Source organism: Dama dama, chromosome 24, assembly GCF_033118175.1.
Source record: "Dama dama isolate Ldn47 chromosome 24, ASM3311817v1, whole genome shotgun sequence".
NCBI classification, from domain to species: Eukaryota; Metazoa; Chordata; class Mammalia; order Artiodactyla; family Cervidae; genus Dama; species Dama dama.
The window spans coordinates 61,292,417-61,313,291 of NC_083704.1; the positions used below are offsets into that span (position 1 = coordinate 61,292,417).

At 54.4% G+C, this 20,875-nt stretch overlaps 1 protein-coding gene across 5 annotated transcripts in view; it reads right to left on the reverse strand.

Annotated features, from left to right (window-relative positions):
* Positions 1-20,875, reverse strand: part of NR2C2 (nuclear receptor subfamily 2 group C member 2) — a 109,578-nt gene that overhangs the window by 13,137 nt on the left and 75,566 nt on the right. For all 5 annotated transcript variants that reach the window (XM_061128927.1, XM_061128922.1, XM_061128924.1 and 2 more), the window contains 5 exons: positions 11,469-11,669; positions 5,697-5,799; positions 3,496-3,675; positions 2,677-2,824; positions 1,922-2,015 (listed from right to left, as the gene is read on the reverse strand). In XM_061128927.1, coding sequence (XP_060984910.1) covers positions 1,922-2,015; positions 2,677-2,824; positions 3,496-3,675; positions 5,697-5,799; positions 11,469-11,669 — 726 coding nt within the window. The remainder of the gene's footprint in view (positions 1-1,921; positions 2,016-2,676; positions 2,825-3,495; positions 3,676-5,696; positions 5,800-11,468; positions 11,670-20,875) is intronic.

Sequence of the window (20,875 nt, forward strand, 5' to 3'; positions counted from 1 at the left end):
TACATATGTAAGAGAAGTTAAAATATATGTGCACAAAGAAGCCTGTACACAGTGTTCACGGCAGCATCATTCCTAAGAGGCAAAAAGCAGGAACGCAACTTCATCAGCTGCCGAACGGATAAACCACACAGGACACAGCTGTTTATCGGCACATTACTGGGGAACAAGAAGGAAGGAAGAACTGACAGGCCAGGACGGGGTGCACCTCGAGAACATCCCACTACAGGAAAGAGCCGCTCACAGAGGCCAGGTGTCACACAGCTCCCTCTGTGTGAAGGCCCAGTGCTGAGAGAACCCCAGTCAGAGGCACACGAGCGGCTGACGGGCTGGGAGCAGAGAAGGGGCAGTGACTGCTTAGTGGGTTCAGTTTGCTTTCTGGGTGATGAAATGCTCCAGCATTAGTAGCGACGGTTGTAACAATTATGTTAATATACTGAAAACCACAAATTATATGCTTAAAGGGTAAATTTTTCAGGTGTGGGAATTAATATCTCAACTTTTTAAAAAAGAAAGCCAAAAAATGGACAAATAAACAAATCAAGGTACGTAAACAAAAACGTCTGCTGTGTCTTGATTATAAACGTGAAAGACCAGAATCAGCAGAAAAGATCATAAACAGAGAAGTGGTTAGTAAGTCACAGAGCCACCACGTACCAGAATACAGACCTGCTGTCTCCATCGTGTGAACACAGCACACGACAGACACGCGCAGGGGAGACGCCCCCGCGCCCGCGCCCGCACCCGCCTCGCGCGCCCTCGGCCCTGAGCTACTGCCTTGTAAGACGGAGCCCCGCGGACGGAGGGCGCGAAGGGAGCATGGGTCTCGGTGGTGTTTTCGAGATACCATTACTTTTACTCAGAGTAAATGATTCTGAATGTGTAATTATCTCACAGGAAAGAGTTCCACGATCAGCTCCTGAGAACAGCCGCCTTCAGGGCTCCGTGCGTGCCCCATCACCCGACAAGCCTCGGGCGGTCCTGTCGCCCCCGTGCGGAAGGGCGCGGCGCACCGCCTGTGTCCCCAGCACACTTCACCCCAACCGCCCAGCCTGTCTGTGTTCCTTCTCCACAGCCAACTCCGCGCCGCTAGCGGTGGCAGAGCGGGCGCTGCACGCTTCGCGGAGCTGACCTCGAGGTTCCGGCACCCCCGCCTGCTGTGTGCCGGCTCCGGCCCGGCCTCGGGGCAGGCGGCACACGGGACGGGGGCGCGGCCATCGGGCCTCAGCGGCCCTCAGCCTTCGTTCCCGTCCCCTGGCCCCAGGAGGACACCGCAGGACGCACCGCGTGTGCACGAGCAGACGGGGCCCCGGGGCCCAGCTCCGGCTCTGAGGGGGACAGCGAGGCCAGCCCTGTCGGCTCGGGGCTCCTTTTGGAGCGGCCCCTCGGGCTCACTGCAGCTGCCGGCCCCGTCACCTGGGCTGTGGCAGGGACTGCAGTCAGAGACACTGCGCCCCTTGCCTGGATAAAGCCCTCTCCTCAGCGTCCTCCACAGGAGGCTGCCAGTGTCTCTGTCTGCAAACTGGGCTCCCTGGAGCGGCCTCGCTCTGTCCCTGTCAGAGCCGTCAGAACCCTGGCGGGACTCCTTCCTGCGGTCACCTACTACAGCGGAACCAGGGGCTGCACCAAAGGCCATCCTGGGAGACGCAGCGCCGCCTCAGCCTGCCAGCAGCCTGCCCAACTGCACTACCGGGGGAGAAACCTCAGAAGGAAAGAGAACCACAGAACGTTCACCAAGTCGAACTCTAGCTCCTGACGTGCTGTGCCCGTGAGCAGCCCGCCCTGCCGGCTGGCCCGTCACAACCCGGCTGTCCCAAGGACACGGAGGTGGGGAGGGCACACCCTCCACCCGCCAGCGGGCGCTGGCGTCAGAGAAGCGCGCACGTGGAGACAGAGGGCGGGAAGGGCGCGAGCGCGACGTCACCTTGCAGTCCGTGGCCAGGAGAACCGTCCCGTCCTCACGGATCAGAGGCTGCTGGATGTTCACAAGCATCCCTGGATCAAGAAGACCTGTTTGTCTAGTTAAGACATAAAGAAACCCAGAGTAGCTTCCAGCGTTTACTGCAGAGTTCACGCGGCATCAACCCTGCGCATCTGCGGGGCCAGGCCGGAGGATGCGCTCACCTGCTCGGCGCCCAGCGAGCCGCCAGCCCTGCTCTGCAAGGAGACGCGCTCGGAGCCGGGCCTGCCCGAGACAGGACGCGGACGTGCCTCCCCGGCTCTACCAGTGATGCCGCCTGACCGCGGAGCACCAGCAGGGCAGGCCCAGCTCTGGGGCTCGCCACAGCACAAAACAGGGCTTCCCGTTTCCCTCTGCTTGTCTACAGTGAGGTTTTAGAGGTCACGTTAAATACAGCAAATAAACTGACCCACGGCACTGCCCAGACCACACCTGGATCTCGGGCCTTTTCTCTCTACTGCCAGAGCTCCGATCCTGACTCATGGAACCACCGCTTTCCTGCGTGGATGATACCTGAACTAGAGCGCGTCATCCGAGCCCGAGACAGGAAGCTCTGACCCCATCCTGAGTCCACCCTCTGCGGGCCTGTCCAGGGCTGTGACCGCAGCAGCTCCTGCGAGGCGGGCTGACGCCTGCAGGCGGGCGGTCAGCCCCCACGGGGAGCACCGGCGCCTCCCGTGTCAGCCCCAGGGGCCCCCCGGCTGCTCACGGGCACTGACCTCGCCCCGTCCTTCTCGGCCACGAACGTCGGCGTGGCTATCAGAGGACTCCGCAGGTCCTTCCGGATGTAGATCTTCTCAGTGGATGCAGCACAATTGCTTGGTTTCTCCCGCTGCACGTCAAAGGGTTTCCGTTCACTCTGCACAGCTTAAGTGACAACAGAGACACCAGTGTTGAGAGGGAAGAGCCACACCCATAAAAGCCATGCCCTCTGGGAGGAGATGGGGTCCCCTCGACCAAGCTGGCTGCTGTGGGGATGATAAGCTCCACGGCAGACAGGCCTGGCCCAGCTTCCACTGGGGACTCTGGCTGCTCGCAGGACTCTCTCCCAGGGGAGAAACAGCCCCTCAAGTGGGCCCACGCCGCCCGGGGCGGAGGTCACAGCAGCAGCCTCTCCCTTCGGTGTCCGGTGCGAGTGCACACACACGTGCCAGAAGCCACCAGACAGACCTCCACGGGGAAAGGGAGGGGAGCCAGGCGTGGCAAGACAAGCGCGCTACTTCACAGGCGGCACCGGAGGCTCAGAGGCCACGTGCCGTGCCCAGGCCCCCCAGCGCCCGGGGCAGGGCCGGGGCTGCGTTCTCTTGGCTTCACCCCAAAGCCTGTGTCTGCTCCCCACACACACGCTGGCTCCCGCGCGTCGGGACGAGGTTTTCAGTGTGGAAACTGACCCTGCCCAGCGGCGGCGTCACCACACCACCGAGCTGGCCCAGAGGGTGAACCGGAACGAAGCCGGCGGACATGGTCTCCTTGGTATGTCTCCGAGACCTCCCGTTCTCCCTCTTGTTAAGCTTGTGGGCGTGAGCCCTGTTACTCACACTCCATCTTCATGCCCATCTCCAAGCACTTCTTCAGCCGGCAAAACTGGCAGCGGTTCCGGTGGTGTTTGTTGATGATGCAGTCTTGGCTGCTCCGGCAGCTGTAGGTCAGGTTTTTCCTCACGCTCCTTTTGAAGAAACCTTTGCAGCCTTCACAGCTGACAGCCCCATAGTGGCGGCCTGAAAGAGGAAGGCACGTCTGTGGGGCCTGGCGTGTGGGCTCCCGTGCTGGCAGCCACAGGCCAACCGCAGGCCTGAGCACTACGCGGGCCCCTGGGCCTACACGCTCTCCTCCCACCTTCAGAGGGGCCAGCGAGGCCATGACGCAGGCCGCAAGCCCGGACACGGCACGCGGCGCTGGCAGACGGCGTGGCCGAGCTCGGCACCTGTCAGGGCCCGCGGAGAGGGCTGGGCGGGCGGCCCGGCTGGGAAGCCCTCAGCTGCCCTGTCCTGCCAGGAGCCGCGGAGCTGACAGCAGCCCGTGCTTCCTCAGCCCCCCCCCGTGTCTCAGCCCACGTTCACTGCCTCTGTAAGTCCCGTCCTGGCTGTAGACGGACCTGGGGGCGGGGGCGTGACCGGAGGACACAGCGTGGGGGCTGTGACCGTGCGGCCAGGCCCCAGGAAGGCCACCATGCCTGCGGCCCACGGGGGTCCCCAGTCCTCGAGACACACGCCCCGAACACAGCTCTTTATTCTGAGCTTGTATACTCTGCGGTCTCTGAATTCTGACTCCCTCCCACATGAAAGGGTCCCGTCAGTTTACCCGTCCTCACAGCCCCAGCGGGAATGGACTCGGGCACGCTCCCCTGTAACCCAGGGTCATGACTACACTGCAGGGTCAGTGTTCACACGGTCACTGCGGACGGCAGCTGCAGAGCAACCCACCGCCCTCAGCTCTGACGTATGAGGCCCTTCTCCAGCCGTGCAGCTGGGGGCCCCAACTGTGGGCCTCTAACAACAGTGGTGCTGAACTGACTCTGCACACATCATTTTCTCTTCCCTGCAGTGGATCTCCTCGGGCTCTCGAGGCCGTAGAGTGACCTCTCACATCTGGAGACAAAGGCACTGCAAGCCTGTGGTGAGCTTTAAGCCCAGAAGGGGGAAGCTGAGCAGATTCTGTGGCCTCTGGCATGCTGAAGCTTCATTCATTTGCTCAAATCTTTCCAGTGTCTCTCCTTGTTGAGCAAGAAGATGGGGATACAGAGATGCAGGGGTCAGACAGGCCTGTCAGGAAGTGACTAGAAAAGAGCACATCCAGTGCCCAGAGGTCTGAACACAAGGGCAAGAGGACAAAGGCTGCGCGGGGAGGCTCAGAGAAGGGAGAGCGCTGCGGCAGGAGCGGGCAAGGCTGGAGCGGACTTTCCTGGCCGGGGCTTGTCTTCCTCTTCAGAGGCTTGGCTCACCTGGCTTTTGCAAACCAGGGCCACCAAGTACCCAAAGCTGCTAAGGATGCAGTGACCAGAGAGCACGGTCAGTGTCCCCGGCATCAGTAGCCTCGATGGCTCCCGCCGGGGCCAGGCCTCTTCTCAAGTCCCCTCGTCCCCTCCCGACCACGGAGGCCCAGGAGTGCGTCCCCAGAGACACGGGGGCCGTGCGCGTTATGCTCCCCGGGCCGGGCCGCCAGTTGGAGCCCCCTTTTCTTTATCCGACAGCACATGCTCAGCCACCGAGGTCACGAATTGACTCCAAGCCTTTCCTGACCTGGGACTCCAGCCGTAGGGCATGTTCCCTCCTGTTTATCACCTGGGTGACAGTGAGGGCATGAGAGACGGAGCTGCCGTGAGGACCAGGGAGGACGGACAGCAGGCACATCCTGTGAAACTGCAAAGCACTGGACAGATGGTAACTACGCTCATGACTGGTTACTTTTTTTTGGGGGGCCATAAGGTATGTGGGATCTTAGTTCCCTAACCAGAGATCAAACCCAGTGGAGGCATGGTTTTAATCACTGGACCGTGAGGGAAGTCTTGATTACCTTCTTACTAGTACAAAGATAATCAACATTCAACCATGATTTACAAATCACAGACTCAGTTTCTTGACTTTTTCTTTTGATTCCTATAATCTGACAACCTGATCTGCTTATGGACATCATCATTCCAATAAAGAAAAGTACAGTCACATTTTGACCACCCCCCCACCCGGATTTGGTCGTGATGTTGGCCCCCGAGGTGCACCCAGCTTGACCACCGCTTACTTACCTGAGGCTTTGTCGCCGCACACCACACAGTACTCTACCACCTGGGGCCTCTGGACGTCGGTCTTCCCCAGCAAACGCTCCACAGAAGCAGAGTCCGTGACGATCTAAGAATAAACAGGAAATAACATGATGAATACACAGAAGAACAGTACAAAAAAGATCTTCATGACCCAGATAACCATGATGGTGTGATCACTCACCTAGAGCCAGACATCTGGAATGCGAAGTCAAGTGGGCCTTAGGAAGCATCACTATGGACAAAGCTATTGGAGGTGATGGAATTCCAGTGGAGCTATTTCAAATCCTGAGAGATGATGCTGTGAAAGTGCTGCACTCAATATGCCAGCAAATTTGGAAAACTCAGCAGTGGCCACGGGACTGGAAAAGGTCAGTTTTCATTCCAATCCCAAAGAAAGGCAATGCCAAAGAATGCTCAAACTACCGCACAATTGCACTCATCTCACATGCTAGCAAAGTAATGCTCAAAATTCTCCAAGCCAGGCTTCAACAGTAGGTGAACCGTGAACTTCCAGATGTTCAAGCTGGATTTAGAAAAGGCAGAGAAACCAGAGATCAAATTGCCAACATCTGCTGGATCACTGAAAAAGCAAGAGAGTTCCAGAAAAACATCTACTTCTGCTTTATTGACTATGCCAAAGCCTTTGACTGTGTGGATCACAACAAACTGTGGAAAATTCTTAAAGAGATGTGAATACCAGACCACCTGACCTGCCTCTTGAGAAATCTGTATGCAGGTCAGGAAGCAACAGTTAGAACTGGACATGGAGTAACAGACTGGTTCCAAATAGGGAAAACAGCATGTCAAGGCTATATACTGTCACCCTGCTTATTTAACTTATATGCAGTGTACATCATGTGAAATGCTGGGCTGGGTGAAGCACAGCTGGAATCAAGACTTCTGGGTGAAATCTCAATAACCTCAAACACGCAGATGACACCAACCTTATGGCAGAAAGCGAAGAAGAACTAAAGAGCCTCTTGAAGGTGAAAGAGGAGTGAAAAAGTTGGTTTAAACCTCAACATTCAGAAAACATTCATGAAAGATCATGGCATCTGGCCCCTTCAACTTCATGGCAAATAGATGGGAAAACAGTGGAAACAGTTGATAGACTTTATTTTCTTGGGCTCCAAAATCACTGCTGATGGTTGACAGCAGCCATGAAATTAAAAGACACTTGCTCCTTGGAAGAAAAGTTATGACCAACCTAGACAGCATATTAAAAAGCAGAGACATTACTCTGCCGACAAAGGTCTATCTAGTCAAAGCTATGGTTTTTCCAGTAGTCATGTGTGGATGTGAGAGTTGGACTATAAAGAAAGTTGAGCGCTGAAGAATAGAGATACTTTTGAACTGTGGTGTTGGAGAAGACTCTTGAGAGTCCCTTGGACTGCAAGGAGATCCAACCAGTCCATCCTAAAGGAAATCAGTCCTGAATATTCATTGGAAGGACTGATGCTGAAGCTGAAACTCCAATACTTTGACCACCTGATGTGAAGAACTGACTCACTGGAAAAGACCCTGATGCTGGGAAAGATTGAAGGCAGAGGAGAAGGGGATGACAGAGGATGAGATGGTTAGATAGCATCACTGACTTGATGGACATAAGTTTGAGCAAGCTCTGGGAGTTGGTGATGGACAGGGAGGCCTGGGATGCTGCAGTCCATGGGGTCGCAGACTCGGACACGACTGAGCAACTGAACTCAACTGAAGATGATGAAAAACCAGAGCAAGAAGCCAAGTCAGGCTCAACTGTGAATTCCTAATCTCTGTTCTAAGAACAACTCTGGGCAGAACTGGGAAAATCCCACTTGACAACCTCACCTGCCAGCAGGAATGGAAGGCTGTGCCTCTGGCCCATGCCCTTCAGCTGTGGCTGGGGTGGGTGTGGGGCTGCCCGGGGTCAGATGCTGCTTCTCAATGACCCACCCTCCAACCTGCTACCACCACCAAGACCTGGGGCTGTGGAGGAGTCCCATGCAGCTGCTCCAACCGCGAGGACAAAGGAGGTCTCTCTGGATGCTTCTCTACTTTCATCAAACAGCTTGGAATTCAGACTAGTACATTTAGCAGAAAAATAATTAAGCCTTACTGATTAAACAACTAGCTCTCTCGTGAGGCTCTGGAAGTGGAGGGACTAGGCAGGGAACCTCTGAAACCTATTTCTCCTTCCTTTGTAGGTGACTTTCTACATGACCCACAGTGCTCTCCATCTGAAAGAGTAATGTGACTGAAATGAAAAAGGCACATGGAAGAGTGAACAGCAGCTGCTGTGAAATGATGTGGGTCACAGCCTAGTCGAGGCCAAGGGGCTTGTGTAACTCAATGAAGCTACAAGCCGTGCCACGCACGTTCACCCAAGACGGACGGGTCAGAGTGGAGACAAAGTGTGGTCCACTGGAGGAGGGAATGGCAAACCACTCCAGTATTTTTGCCGCGCGAGCTCCCCAAACACGAACAGTATGAAAAGGTAGAAAGGTATGACGCTGGAAGATTAGCCACCCAGGTCAGAAAGTGTCCAATATGCTACTGGGGTAAGAGCGGAGGGCAATTACTGATAGCTCCAGAAGGAATGAAGTGGCTGGGCCAAAGTGGAAACCACGCTCAGTTGTGGATGTGTCTGGTGGTAAAAGTCAAGTCTGATGCTATAAAAGAACAATATGGCACAGGAACCTGGAACATTAGGTCTATGAATCAAGGTAAGTTGGATGTGGCCAAGCAGGAGATGGCAAGAGTAAGCATCAACATCTTAGGAATTAATGAACTAAAATGGACGGGAATGGGAGAATTTAATTCAGATGACCATTGTATCTACTGCTGTGGGCAAGAATCTGTTAGAAGAAATGGAGTAGCCATCATAGTCAACAAGAGTCTGAAATGCAGTACTTGGATGCAATCTCAAAATTAGCAGAAAATCTCAGTTCATTTCCAAGGCAAACCATTCAACGTCACAGCAATTTAAGTCTATGCCCCAACCACTGATGCCGAAGCTGAAGTTGACCTGTTCCATAAAGACCTTCTAGAACAAACACCAAAGAGATGTGCTTTTCATCACAGGGGACTGGAACACAAAAGTAGGAAGTCAAGAGATACCTAGAGTAACAGCAAGTTTGGCCTTGGAGTACAGAATGAAGCAGGGCAAAGGCTCACAGGTTTTTCCAAGAGAACACACTGGTCAGAGCAAACACCCTCTTTCAAAAGCACATAAACCTCACCAAGTGGTCAGTACCAAAATTAGACTGAAATTCTTTGCAGCCAAAGATGGAGAAACTCTTAGCAGTTAGCAAAAACAAGACCTGGAGCCGACTGTTGCTCAGATCATGAACCCCTTATTACAAAATTCAGGTTTTAATTGAAAGTACGGGAAACCACTGGGCCATTCAGATATGACTTAAATCAAATCCCTTATGATTATACAGTAGAAGTAATGACTGACTGGTTCAAAATTGGGAAAGAAGTACAACAAGGCTGTATATTATCACCCTGCTTATTTAACTTACATGCAGAGTACATCATGTGAAAGGCCGGGTTGAATAAATCAAAGCTGGAATCAAGATTGCTGGGAGAAATATCAACAACCTCAGATACGCAGATGACACCACTCTAATGGCAGAAAGTAAAGAGGACCCAAAGAGCCTCTTGATGAAGGTGAAAGAACAAGAGTGAAAAGCTGGCTTAAAACTCAACATTCAAAAAACTAATATGACAACATTAGGTCCCATCATTTCATGGCAAATAAGGGGAAAAGTGGAAACAGTGATAGATTTTATTTTCTTGGGCTACAAAAACCACTGCAGACAGTACTGCAACCATTAAATTAAAGGGTGCTCTCTCCTTGGAAGGAAAGGTAAGATCAAGGTATTAAAATGTGCAGACATCACTTTGCCAACAAAGGTCTGCACAGTCAAAGCCACAGTTTCTCCAGTGGTAACATACAGATACCAGAGCTGGACCATAAAGAAGGCCGAGCGCCAAAGAATCAATGCTTCCGAACTGTGGTGCTGGAGAAGACTCTTGAGTCCCTTTGCCCGTAAGGAGATCAAACTAGTCAATCCTAAAAGAAATCAGTCAACTCTGAATATTCACTGGAAGGACTGCTGCTGAAGGTCCGATACTTAGGCCACCTGATGTGAAGAGCTGACTCACCGGAAAAGACCCTGATGCTGGAAGTGACTAAAGGCAAAAGCAGCAGCAGGCAGCAGACAATGAGATGGCTGCATGGCATCACTGACTCAATGGACATGAATTTAAGCAAATTTCAGGAGACAGTGAAGCGCAGGGAAGCCTGGCCTGCTGCAGTCCATGGGGTGGCAAAGAGTTGGACACAACTGAGTGACTGAACAACCAACACCATCAGTAAGCCTTAAAGTGGTCTAAGCAGTGAAACACACAGGAATCATCATGCGGGATGACCTCTTTTTTTTTTTTTTTCGGGATGACCTCTTTTAAGAGAAGCAAGAATCACAGCCATCCTCTCACCAGCGAGGAGTCTAAGCAAGCGGGGAGGAATTCAGATTTCAGGTGATGACAATGGAAGCTGGGAAGGGAAGGATAAGGAGACACTCACTGAGGCCATCAGGCAGTGTCTGCTCTGAAAGCTATGCACACTGGTGTTCTGAACACAGTGTGAGCAGAAGGAAACAAACCCTCTCCTCCTGGATTTTCTCCACAGCAGAAAGCCCCCTTCAAAACACATGGATTCTCAGCAGCACTGTTCACAGTAGTCTAAAGGTCGAGGCAACCCCAGTATCCATCAACAGATGAATGATAACCCATGCGTGGTCCATCCACAGAGTGGAATATCATTCAACTTTAGAAGCAAAGAATCCTGATACATGTGACCACACAGATGAACCGTGAAGATATTGGGCTCAGTGGAATTAGCCAGTCACAGAAGGACAAATATTACAGGAGTCTACTTATGTGAGGTCCCTAGAGTCGTCAGACCCGCAGAAGGCAGAGGAGTGGCAGCCAGGGGCTGGGGAAGGGTGGGAACAGGAGGTGTTTAGTGGCTACAGAGCTTCAGTTGGGGAGGATGGAGCGTTCTGTGGATGGACCAGGGCGGGGGCACATTGCAAAATAATTGTCAATACACTTAACGCCGACGTCAATACACTAAACTGGACACTTAAAACTGATTAAGGCAGTGAAGTTCACATGTTACCACAATTTTTTTTTTTTTTTTTAAATTAGAAAGCAGAACCAAACGAGACTGTGGACTGCAGGCGCCCTGTGCCTGGCCAACGCGGGATCCTGGCCTCAAGCGCCTGCTCCCCCAGGGGCTGGGCCCGGACACTTGGCGCGTCCCAGTAAGCCTGCTCTTCTGCCAGCTCGTGCACCTGCCCTTCCTGCACCGCCCAGACCCCACCTTGTCCTCAGAGGGCGGAGCAGGGCAGGGACAGAGACCAGAGGCAGCCCATAGGAGCAAGGACAGACAGGGGGCTGGCCAGGCCGAGGAGGGTCAGAACCAGCCGGCCCTCGCCGGACGTGGTCAGCCTTGCAGAGACAGTCCTCCGGGGGCCACGCTGACCTCTCAGTCGGTCACCGTCTCTGCCCTCCCCGGGCACTGCAGTGGCTGCCTTCTGGGCCTTGCCCCTCACCTGCTGGTTTTCACTTGAGCCAAGGCAGCAACCCGCCACAGCTGCAAGCCCTGAAGGACCTCCAGAGACGGAGCTGGCCTCCAGAATAGAGGGGAGAGTCCAGAACAGCGTGGGAGCAGAAATGCTGAGATAAATGCCTGTCAACGGGTCTTACTTGGATCCTGCCGGGGACAAGGTTGTCCGAGGTAGTGAATATGAGCTGCTTGGCACTGGAGGTCTCCGGGGAAGCCAGGATCACCTTCCCAGTTCCAGCTCCATCGGGGCTGGTCAGGATGAACTGCTGCTTGGGGGATCCGGAGGCGTCCACCGCGGTGACGATCTGGATCTTCTGTCCCGTCTGCTGGTCGGTCACAATCTACAAGACATAACACGGAGGGGGCTCTCATGGGGCACGGGCAGCGGCTGCCAGCGCCAGCCTGGAGTCGGCTAGTCCAGGACGGGCTCACCAGTGCCGGAGACAGAGCAGACAACAGGGAGCTTTCCAGAGTCCACTTTTCACAAAACCGTGTCATTCCGGATGTTATCATCCCCACTGCTTTTACAATCACAATGCTCTTCAGAATGAGGGAAAGGGAAATCGCATGAAGGCACTCCAGAGGCACAGACGTCAGTGACGAGGTCAGTCCCGGGGGCGTGACACACGGCCTGTGACTGCGGTCAGCTCTGCTGTACTGTGCGCATGAGAGCGGCTCGGGGACTAGGTTCCCCGGTTCTCCTCACGAGGAAAGCAAACATTGTTTTCATCTCTCCTCTGCATCTGTATGAGATGGTGCATGTTAACTAAACGTTCTGTGGCCATCACTTTACAATCTATCCAAGTTACCATGTTCTACACTCAGAACAGTGCTGCGTATCAATTACGTTTCAGTAACACTGGACCAAGAAAGGCCCCTTGTGTTACAACTGAAATGGAGAAACAATAATAAAGAGAGATAGTAGCTTAACTTACACATATACATACATATACATACATACATATAGAGAGAGTTAAGGAGGCACACGCGTCCGCGCATTATGGACCCCGTATGTATGGATGTGCGCATCTCCTTGCTCTAGGCAGACGGAGGAATGGCAGCAGCCCTAGCTTTTGTTTGCTGGCCGTGCTGCCTGGTGCGTGGGGTCTTAGTTCCCCGACCAGGGATGGAACCCAGGCACCCCGCACTGGAAGCGTGGTGCCCAAACCACTGGATGAGCAGGGAATGCCCTCACCGGAGTTTCTGAACCCCAAGCTGACAAAGGCTGCTTTAAAGAAGGGCGGGCTCTGAGGGGCCCTGTGAATGCCCGCCTTGGACTCCTTGCTGACACCCCAGCTCCCCACATCCTGACTCAGAGGTCCTCAAGCACAGACATGACACCTGACCGGGGGCTCACCCCCAGGGGCGGCACCGCAGAGAGGCCGTGAACGAGGCCGCGGCAGGCCTGGGGCAGTGAGCGCCGACGGCTCTCCAGGGACGCCCACTGCTTAGGAGTCCCCGCCAGAGGGGGCCTCTTCCCTGCGTCCCTGCCCCAGTGCACCAGCCATGACTAATCAGCTGCTGCGGGAAGAGCAACTTCTCTTCCTCCTGCTCTGATGTTCTCAGAAGCTGTTCAGCCCCTTCCTGACTCTTCTAGGCCAGGTGCCTAGCCTGGAGCACTGCCCGCTCTCTCCCTGAGGACCCCAACAGGCCTTCCTGGCAGACAGGACTCCTGGGGCGCTTGCGCTGGGCCCTGGGCCGGGCAGATGTGTGGTGTCTCTGGGGGACCCCAGTGCCCTGGAGCGCATCCTGTGCCCCCTCCTGGCAGGACTGCTTCGGGACCTGGCATCCCCAGGTTCTGACAGCAAACGCACAGAGTCCTGCAGAACAGTTCTGCCAATGCCCAGTACAGAAAACGAGACAACGCTGGCAGGTGCCGAAGAAAATGACACAGGCAAGGACCATCAGTCGCTTAGCGCGTGTTTACTGGGCAGCTGCTCGCTGACTGCTCCCGGTCCAGCTGCCTCACATTCAGTCGCCACGCAGGAGACCAAACGGCAGGGGAATGAGCAGAACACGTCACGGGGAAGGAGGAGTGGACCGGAGCTCAGCACACGTCACTCCCGCCGAGGGGCCAAGGCCCTGGGTGCCTGAAGCCGCGTGCTCACTGTTACCACCTGCGGCGTGCCGGGCCCTGGAGCAGGCCCACAGGAGACAGAGAGCTGGACTGGGTGAGACAGCACGTCCCGGCGGCCCAGGGAGGCTGCCTGCCTCCTTCGTGAGGAGGGAAGCTGCACAGCCTTCGAAAGGCCCTCCCCTCGCCTGGAGATCTGGGAGTCAGAGGTCTGACCTCCTCTTCACGCCTGTCAGCTCTCACTTTCTTCCTGAGGTGTTCTGGGACCTCACAGTGACCATGAGGCTGAGAGGCCTCGCTAGCACACATGGGCAGGCAGACCCCGTAATGAGACTGAGACATCAAACTGAGAGGACGTAGCCAAAGATCAGGTCTCCTGTGGAGGAGAGAGGTGTGGTGGGGAGAATCACGTCCCCTCAGAAAGACATCTCAGCCCTGCCCCCAGGACTCACACGGGTGACCTAAGGGAACAGCCTCTGCGAACGCCGTCGGCTTCAGGTGACAGCACACTGCGCTGCCCTTCCCAGGCGGCGCGTGCCGACAGGGCGGCTGCGGCACGACCGGGCTGCAGGCAGAGACGCGCCCCTGAACCGTAAGGCAGCGCCCGGCCCGGCCGACACCGGGACTCCAGGCTTCTGGCCCCCAGAACTGTGAGAGGAACACACTTCTGTTGTTTTAAGCAACTCAGTTTGTGGGCATCTGTTGCAGCAGCCCCAGGAAACAAACATAAGAGGCAAACTTTAATTTCTTTACTTGGAACAAATATTCAGACTCCCAACCTGCCAACTCGGTAACAGGCTGCGGGCGGGGCATGGAGGGGCTGGGGGAGTACTGGAACAAGGGGCGCTGTTCTGACTCTTAAGGGTAAGGCCTTCCACAGCCTGGTGACTATCAGTGCTGCTTCAATGCTGGTTTTGAAAACTGCTTTTGTTCCAACGCGACGGATACACTGCTTCCCTGCTGGCTCAGCCGGTAAAGAATAGCCTGCAATGTGGGCGACCTGGGTTTTACCCCTGGGTTGGGAAGATCCCCTGGAGAAGGGAAAGGCTACCCACTCCAGTGTTCTGGCCTGGAGAATTCCAAGGACTGTACAGTCCATGGACTGATACATTAGAGAACAATTTGGGTCTAATGTGAATCGTGAGCTTGTTTACTACGCTCTGTTGCTTGTTTACTACGCTCTGTTCAGTGAGAAACACCAGGTGAACACAAAATGCCTCCCGCTGAAGTGAGTGGCGTGGGAGAAGCCAGCGCCAGGCCCAGGAACCCCGGGACGTGGTCCCCGCACCCTCCACAAGCAAGCTCCAGGTCTCCTCCACGGAGAAACGCATGTCCTGGAGTCAGCATGTACCCCTAACTGCTGACACATGTACGTGGCGGTTGACATTCAGTCCACGCCTGTTTTTAGTGTCCGCAACAGCGCCTGCGTGTCGTGCCCCTCATGCCATCTCGTCCCGTTAGCCCTGTGTGGTTCTCGCCACTCACTCTGCACAAGGCGCACTGCTGGGGATGTGCAGCCCCATCAGAGCAGGGCCGACTGCACTCTACCAGCCCAGGGCCCCCCGTTCTAAGCCAAAAGGCCCTCAGCGACGCCCTGCCATGCTGCCGTTTCCGTCTGTTCACCCTCTCTGTCTCAGCCAGGCGGGGCCCATTGCTTCCTCGGAAAGAAGAGCTTGAAGGCAGAAAGCTAGTCGTGAGGTGACACGTTTCATTTCTCCAAACTTTACAGTAAAAAACCAAAACCCGATGGACGACATTTAAAACTGGGGTATTTCCCATAAAAGTCCTGTTCACTGCTCTTCTGGCTTTCCTGGTGGCTGAGGGGTAAAGAATCCACCTGCAATGCAGGAGATGTGGGCTCAATCCCTGGATTGGGAAGACCCCCCGGAGGAGGGCATGGCAACCCACTCCAGTAGTCTTGCCTGGAGAATCCCATAGACAGAGAAGCCTGGTGGGCTATCCATCCATGGAGTCACAAAGAGTCGGACACAAATGACCACCCATGTGCGCGCGCGCGCACACACACACACACACACACGCACAGAGCTCTTTTTAACAAACCAGCAGCTCTGGCTGTCCTGGGCCCATGTCCCGCCGGTACCAGCTGGGTGGGCGCGGCTGCCCCTTTAGCTGGCTTCCCCGACCCCTGCCTCACCCTCCTCCTCCACCGCATGGTCCTGTGAACACCTGAGCCCGTGAGTCCGAGACGGCACTTGGAGCTGCAGCCACGCCTGGAACGCCTGCCCACTGCCTCCCAGCCGCGTCAGCGTGGAGCAGCCCTCGAGCTTTCCGAGCCTGCTTACATCTCTAAAAAAGGGATCACTAGGGAAGTGAAACAACATGTGTCAAAGTGCTTAGCACAAGGCCCGGAACATAACAGGACCTAGATAGAAGTATTTCCCTGTTCTGAGCTCTCACACACTTCTCTCCCTCACTTGGGAAGTCTTGTCTCAGCCATTTCATCTCATCAGTTCTCCCCACTGAGTAAATCAGAACTTTCTTCTGCAGCTCACCCACGCATGTCAGGCACTAGGCTCAGTTCAGCCGCTCAGTCGTGTCTGACTCTTTGCGACCCCATGGACTGCAGCACGCCAGGCCTCCCTGTCCATCACCATCTCCCAGAGCTTGCTCAAACTCACATCCATCAAGTCGGTGATGCCATCCACCTATCTCATCCTCTGTCGTCCCCTTCTCCTCCTGCCCTCAATCTTTCCCAGCATCAGGGTCTTTTCCAATGAGTCAGCTCTTCACCTCAGGTGGCCAAAGTACTGGAGTTTCAGCTTCAGCATCAGTCCTTCCAATGAATATTCAGGACTGATCACCTTTAGGATGGACTGGTTGGATCTGCTTGCAGTCCAAGGGACTCTCAAGAGTCTTCTCCAATACCACAGCTCAAAAGCATCAATTCTTCGGCACTCAGCTCTCTTTATGGTCCAACTCTCACATCCGTACATGACTACTGGAAAAATCATAGCCTTGACTAGACAGACCTTTGTTGGCACTAGGCTAGAAGACAGGCATTACGGAGATGGTGCCTGCTTTCACCAAGCTTTTAGTTTAATGAGAAAGACTGGCAAAAAAAAACAAGTAAACAGACCAACCAGGAAATAATTTAAGTGTATGATACATGCTTTGAGGGGAAAGATCAGGCTGGGGTAAGAGAAAAATATAGGCACTTTAGAAAGAGAGATGAGGGAAGGCCTCTGTGATGAGGTGACATTTCAAAGAAGATTCAAAGCCAAGAAGGGTGCCAGGTACAGGTTTAGGGGAAAGTGTGTTCTAAGCAACAGGAGATGTTCTGGCATGTGGGAAGTCCTGAGAGCAAGGCACTCTGGGAACTGATGTCAGGCCCGAGGATCTAGAGGGGAGGGGGCTGGCCCTGTGGGGAGAGTGGGCTTCTAAGCACAGTGACAGCCACTCAGGGGCTGCTTCCCCCGAACCAGGTCTTCTGGTTCCTTGTCCTACTGGACACCTATCCTATACTATATTATACGCACATACATCCACACATGCATGCCAGACAGACACACAGACCTTTATATAATACACACAAAATCTGCCATCATTACAGGTCAGCACATGTTACAGTATAACAAAGAACAGCAGCAAAGATGACTAAACTTAAAATGAAAAAGGTAAAAAAGGTTAAAATTTTGTTTGGAGTACACAAAAAGGTGAATGAATTTTTAACTTAAATAAATAACTCAGGAATAATCAGCGTTGCTCACAGGCAACAATGATTAAAACAAGTATCTTCTCCATTCGGCCCCACCAATGCCTCAACTCCTACAAGTTCAGGTGGGTAAAACATCTGACAAAGTTTTCTTTCTTACATAAGGTAAAACATGTTTTTCAAAGTTTTAAGTGAGGGAATGATGGGAAACAAAGACCTTCTTAGATGTTGGCTGGAGAAAAGGCAAACAGGACACCGGATGCTGGGGGACAGTGAGGGTGCCCCGGGGCAGCCCGGTTGAGAGCGGGCAAGGAGGACGGGGTGCAGGGGGGGGAGGAGCGTGGGGGACGGGGTGCAGGGGGGGAGGAGCGCGGGGGACGGGGTGCAGGCGGGGAGGAGCGCGGGGGACGGGGTGCAGGGGGGGAGGAGCGCGGGGGACGGGGTGCAGGGGGGGAGGAGCGCGGGGGACGGGGTGCAGGCGGGGAGGAGCGCGGGGGACGGGGTGCAGGCGGGGAGGAGAGCGGGGGACGGGGTGCAGGGGGGGAGGAGAGCGGGGGACGGGGTGCAGGGGGGGGAGGAGCGCGGGGGACGGGGTGCAGGGGGGGAGGAGAGCGGGGGACGGGGTGCAGGGGGGGAGGAGCGCGGGGGACGGGGTGCAGGCGGGGAGGAGAGCGGGGGACGGGGTGCAGGCGGGGAGGAGAGCGGGGGACGGGGTGCAGGGGGGGAGGAGAGCGGGGGACGGGGTGCAGGGGGGGAGGAGAGCGGGTGACGGGGTGCAGGGGGGGGAGGAGAGCGGAGGACGGGGTGCAGGGGGGGAGGAGCGCGGGGGACGGGGTGCAGGGGGGGAGGAGCGCGGGGGACGGGGTGCAGGCGGGGAGGAGCGCGGGGGACGGGGTGCAGGGGGGGAGGAGCGCGGGGGACGGGGTGCAGGGGGGGAGGAGAGCGGGGGACGGGGTGCAGGGGGGGGAGGAGAGCGGGGGACGGGGTGCAGGGGGGGGAGGAGAGCGGGGGACGGGGTGCAGGGGGGGGAGGAGCGCGGGGGACGGGGTGCAGGGGGGGAGGAGCGCGGGGGATGGGGTGCAGGGGGGGAGGAGCGCGGGGGACGGGGTGCAGGCGGGGGAGGAGAGCGGGGGACGGGGTGCAGGGGGGAGGAGAGCGGAGGACGGGGTGCAGGGGGGGAGGAGCGCGGAGGACGGGGTGCAGGGGGGGTGCAGGCGGAGGACGGGGTGCAGGGGGGGAGGAGCGAGGAGGACGGGATGCAGGCAGGGAGGAGTGCGGAGGGCAGGGTGCGGGGGCGGGGTGTGCTCACCGAGGCGGTGGCTAGAAGCAGCTCTCTGGTCTGCAGTCAGAGCAGGCGGGGGGTGGGTGAGCGGCGGCAGGGACTCAGAGTCTGTCTCTGGCTCCCAGTGTGAGACGCCCAGGTGAGGATGTCCAACAAACCACCGGACAGATGGGCCAAGCTCAAAGTAAGAAAAACCAAACAAACTGAAAACCAAGGACTTTCCTTGAGGGCTCATCACAGAGCTGACCTTCCTGAGGCAAACTCAGATCTGGAGAGAAGTCAAGTCATCAAGTCTGAGGTCTGCTTACCTGGCTCAGGAGTCAAGCGGGCAGGGCACACAAGTGGTAATCACAGTGAGGCTGGGGACCTCATATATACTAGCATGGGAGCGAGAAGCTCCTGGGGCGGGGGGCGCTCACAGTCACAGAGGGTCCCACGCTCTCACGAGTTTCAGCTCCAGGAACCCTGCTTGGTTCTCCTGGCAAAGAAATGGGAACGATTCTCTGGTGACTCTGGCAGGGGAAGGGAAGAGTATTCTTGGTAACAAAAAAACAAAAAACTCTATGTAACAAAGGTCTATTCCCTAGGAGAAAAGACTTTACCAGAGACTTATCTTACCCACTGGGGAAAGGGCATTTCTTCAACTCCAGGTCCCTCTACCCTGCCCTTCTCATCTAAGTGGGGGCAGGGGAAAGAAATAAATACTTGTGAAGGTCATAGCCTAAGGACAAAGGACCACTAAAATACTGAGATTTCATCATAAGATTACAGACCTAGACAGTGTATTAAAAAGCAGAGACATCACTTTGCCGACAAAGGTCCGTCTGGTCAAATCTATGGTTTTTCCAGTGGCCGAGCATGGATGTGAGAGTTGGACCATAAGGAAGGCTGGTGGTAGTGCTGGTTCAGTTGCTAAGTCATGTCCGACTCTTGTGACCCCATGGACTGCAGCCTGCCAAGTGTCTCTGTCCACAGGATTCTCCAGGGAAGAATACTGGAGTGGGCTGCCATTTCCTTCTCCAGGGGATCTTCTCAACCCAGGAATAGAAACCAAGACTCCTGCCTTGCAGGCAGGTTCTTTACTGACGAAGCTAAATTGGTGCTTTTGAACTATGGTGTTGGAGAAGACTCTTTAGAGTCCCTTGGACTGCAAGAAGATCAAACCAGTCCATCCTAAAGGAAATCAACTATGAATAATTCATTGGAAGGACTGATGCTGAAGCTGAAGCTCCGATACTTTGGCCACCAGATTCGAACAGCCAACTCATCAGAAAAGACCCTGATGCTGGGAAAGATTGAAGGCAGGAGGAGAAGGGGACGACAGAGGATGAGATGGCTGGATGGCATGACTGAATTGACAGACATGAGTTTGAGCAAGCTCCGGGAGTTGGTGATGGACAGGGAAGCCTGGTGTGCTGCAGATCCATGGAGTCGCAGAGTTGGACATGACTGAACAACAACCATCCTCCCCTTACACCTTACCAACTGGGCTACAAAATGCTAACAGTGGATTACGCCTGAGCATCAAGACACAAACTCTCTGAGGAGGAATATCTAGGGAAGCTCAAAGTCAAGAGGATGACAAAGACACTAGTGGAAACTGAAGTCTCAGCCAGTTACAGCTACAGCAAACATTAAACACAGCTCAACTCCCAGCCAGAATAACATAACCCCTCATTGTAGAGGCTGACTTACTTCAGTTCCTGTTATCTAACACAGCCAATATCGTCTGACGTTTAGCAAAAAAAAAAAAAAAAAAAAAATTGCACAGAATTTCAAAAGATAAGAAAAATACAATCTGGAAAGACAAAACAAGCATCAGACCCAGACGTGACACAAATGTTAGAATTACCAGAAAAGGAATTTAAAATAACCCATGATTAGTATCTAAGGATCTCTGAAGGGGAAAAAAAAAAAAAAGACAACATTCAAGAACAAATGAGAAATCTACAGAGAGATGAAAATTCTCAGAAAACATAAAATGCTAGAAATCAAAAATACTGTAGCAGAAATGAAGTATGCCTTGACAGGCTCACTGGACACAACCAAGGGAACAACTGGTGAGCTTGAAGACAGGCCCACAGGGACTCTCCTAACTGAAATGTGGAGGGGAAAAGCATGGGAAAAAACAAATACAGGATACAAATGCAACACACAAAACCCAGGACACAATATCCAAGAATTATGGGACAGCTGCAGGAGACAACAGAGACGTAGAATACCAGAAGGAGAAAGAAGAAGAAATATTTAAGGTGATAATAGGTGAGAACTTTCCATAATTAATGACAAAATATCAAACCACAGATCCATGAAGCTCAGAAAGCATCAAGCGCAGTAAGCACTCAAAACCCACATTTCAGTAAATCCTGTTCGTAAGACCAAAAAAGATAAGGAGTTTAACTCTCCCTGTCAGAAACACAGGAAAAGATTTCTCTCCCACTCTCCCTTTGGGAGAAAAGCCCACCTGACCTATAAAGAAAAAAAAAATTTAGAGCAGATTTGTCTTTAGAAACCATGC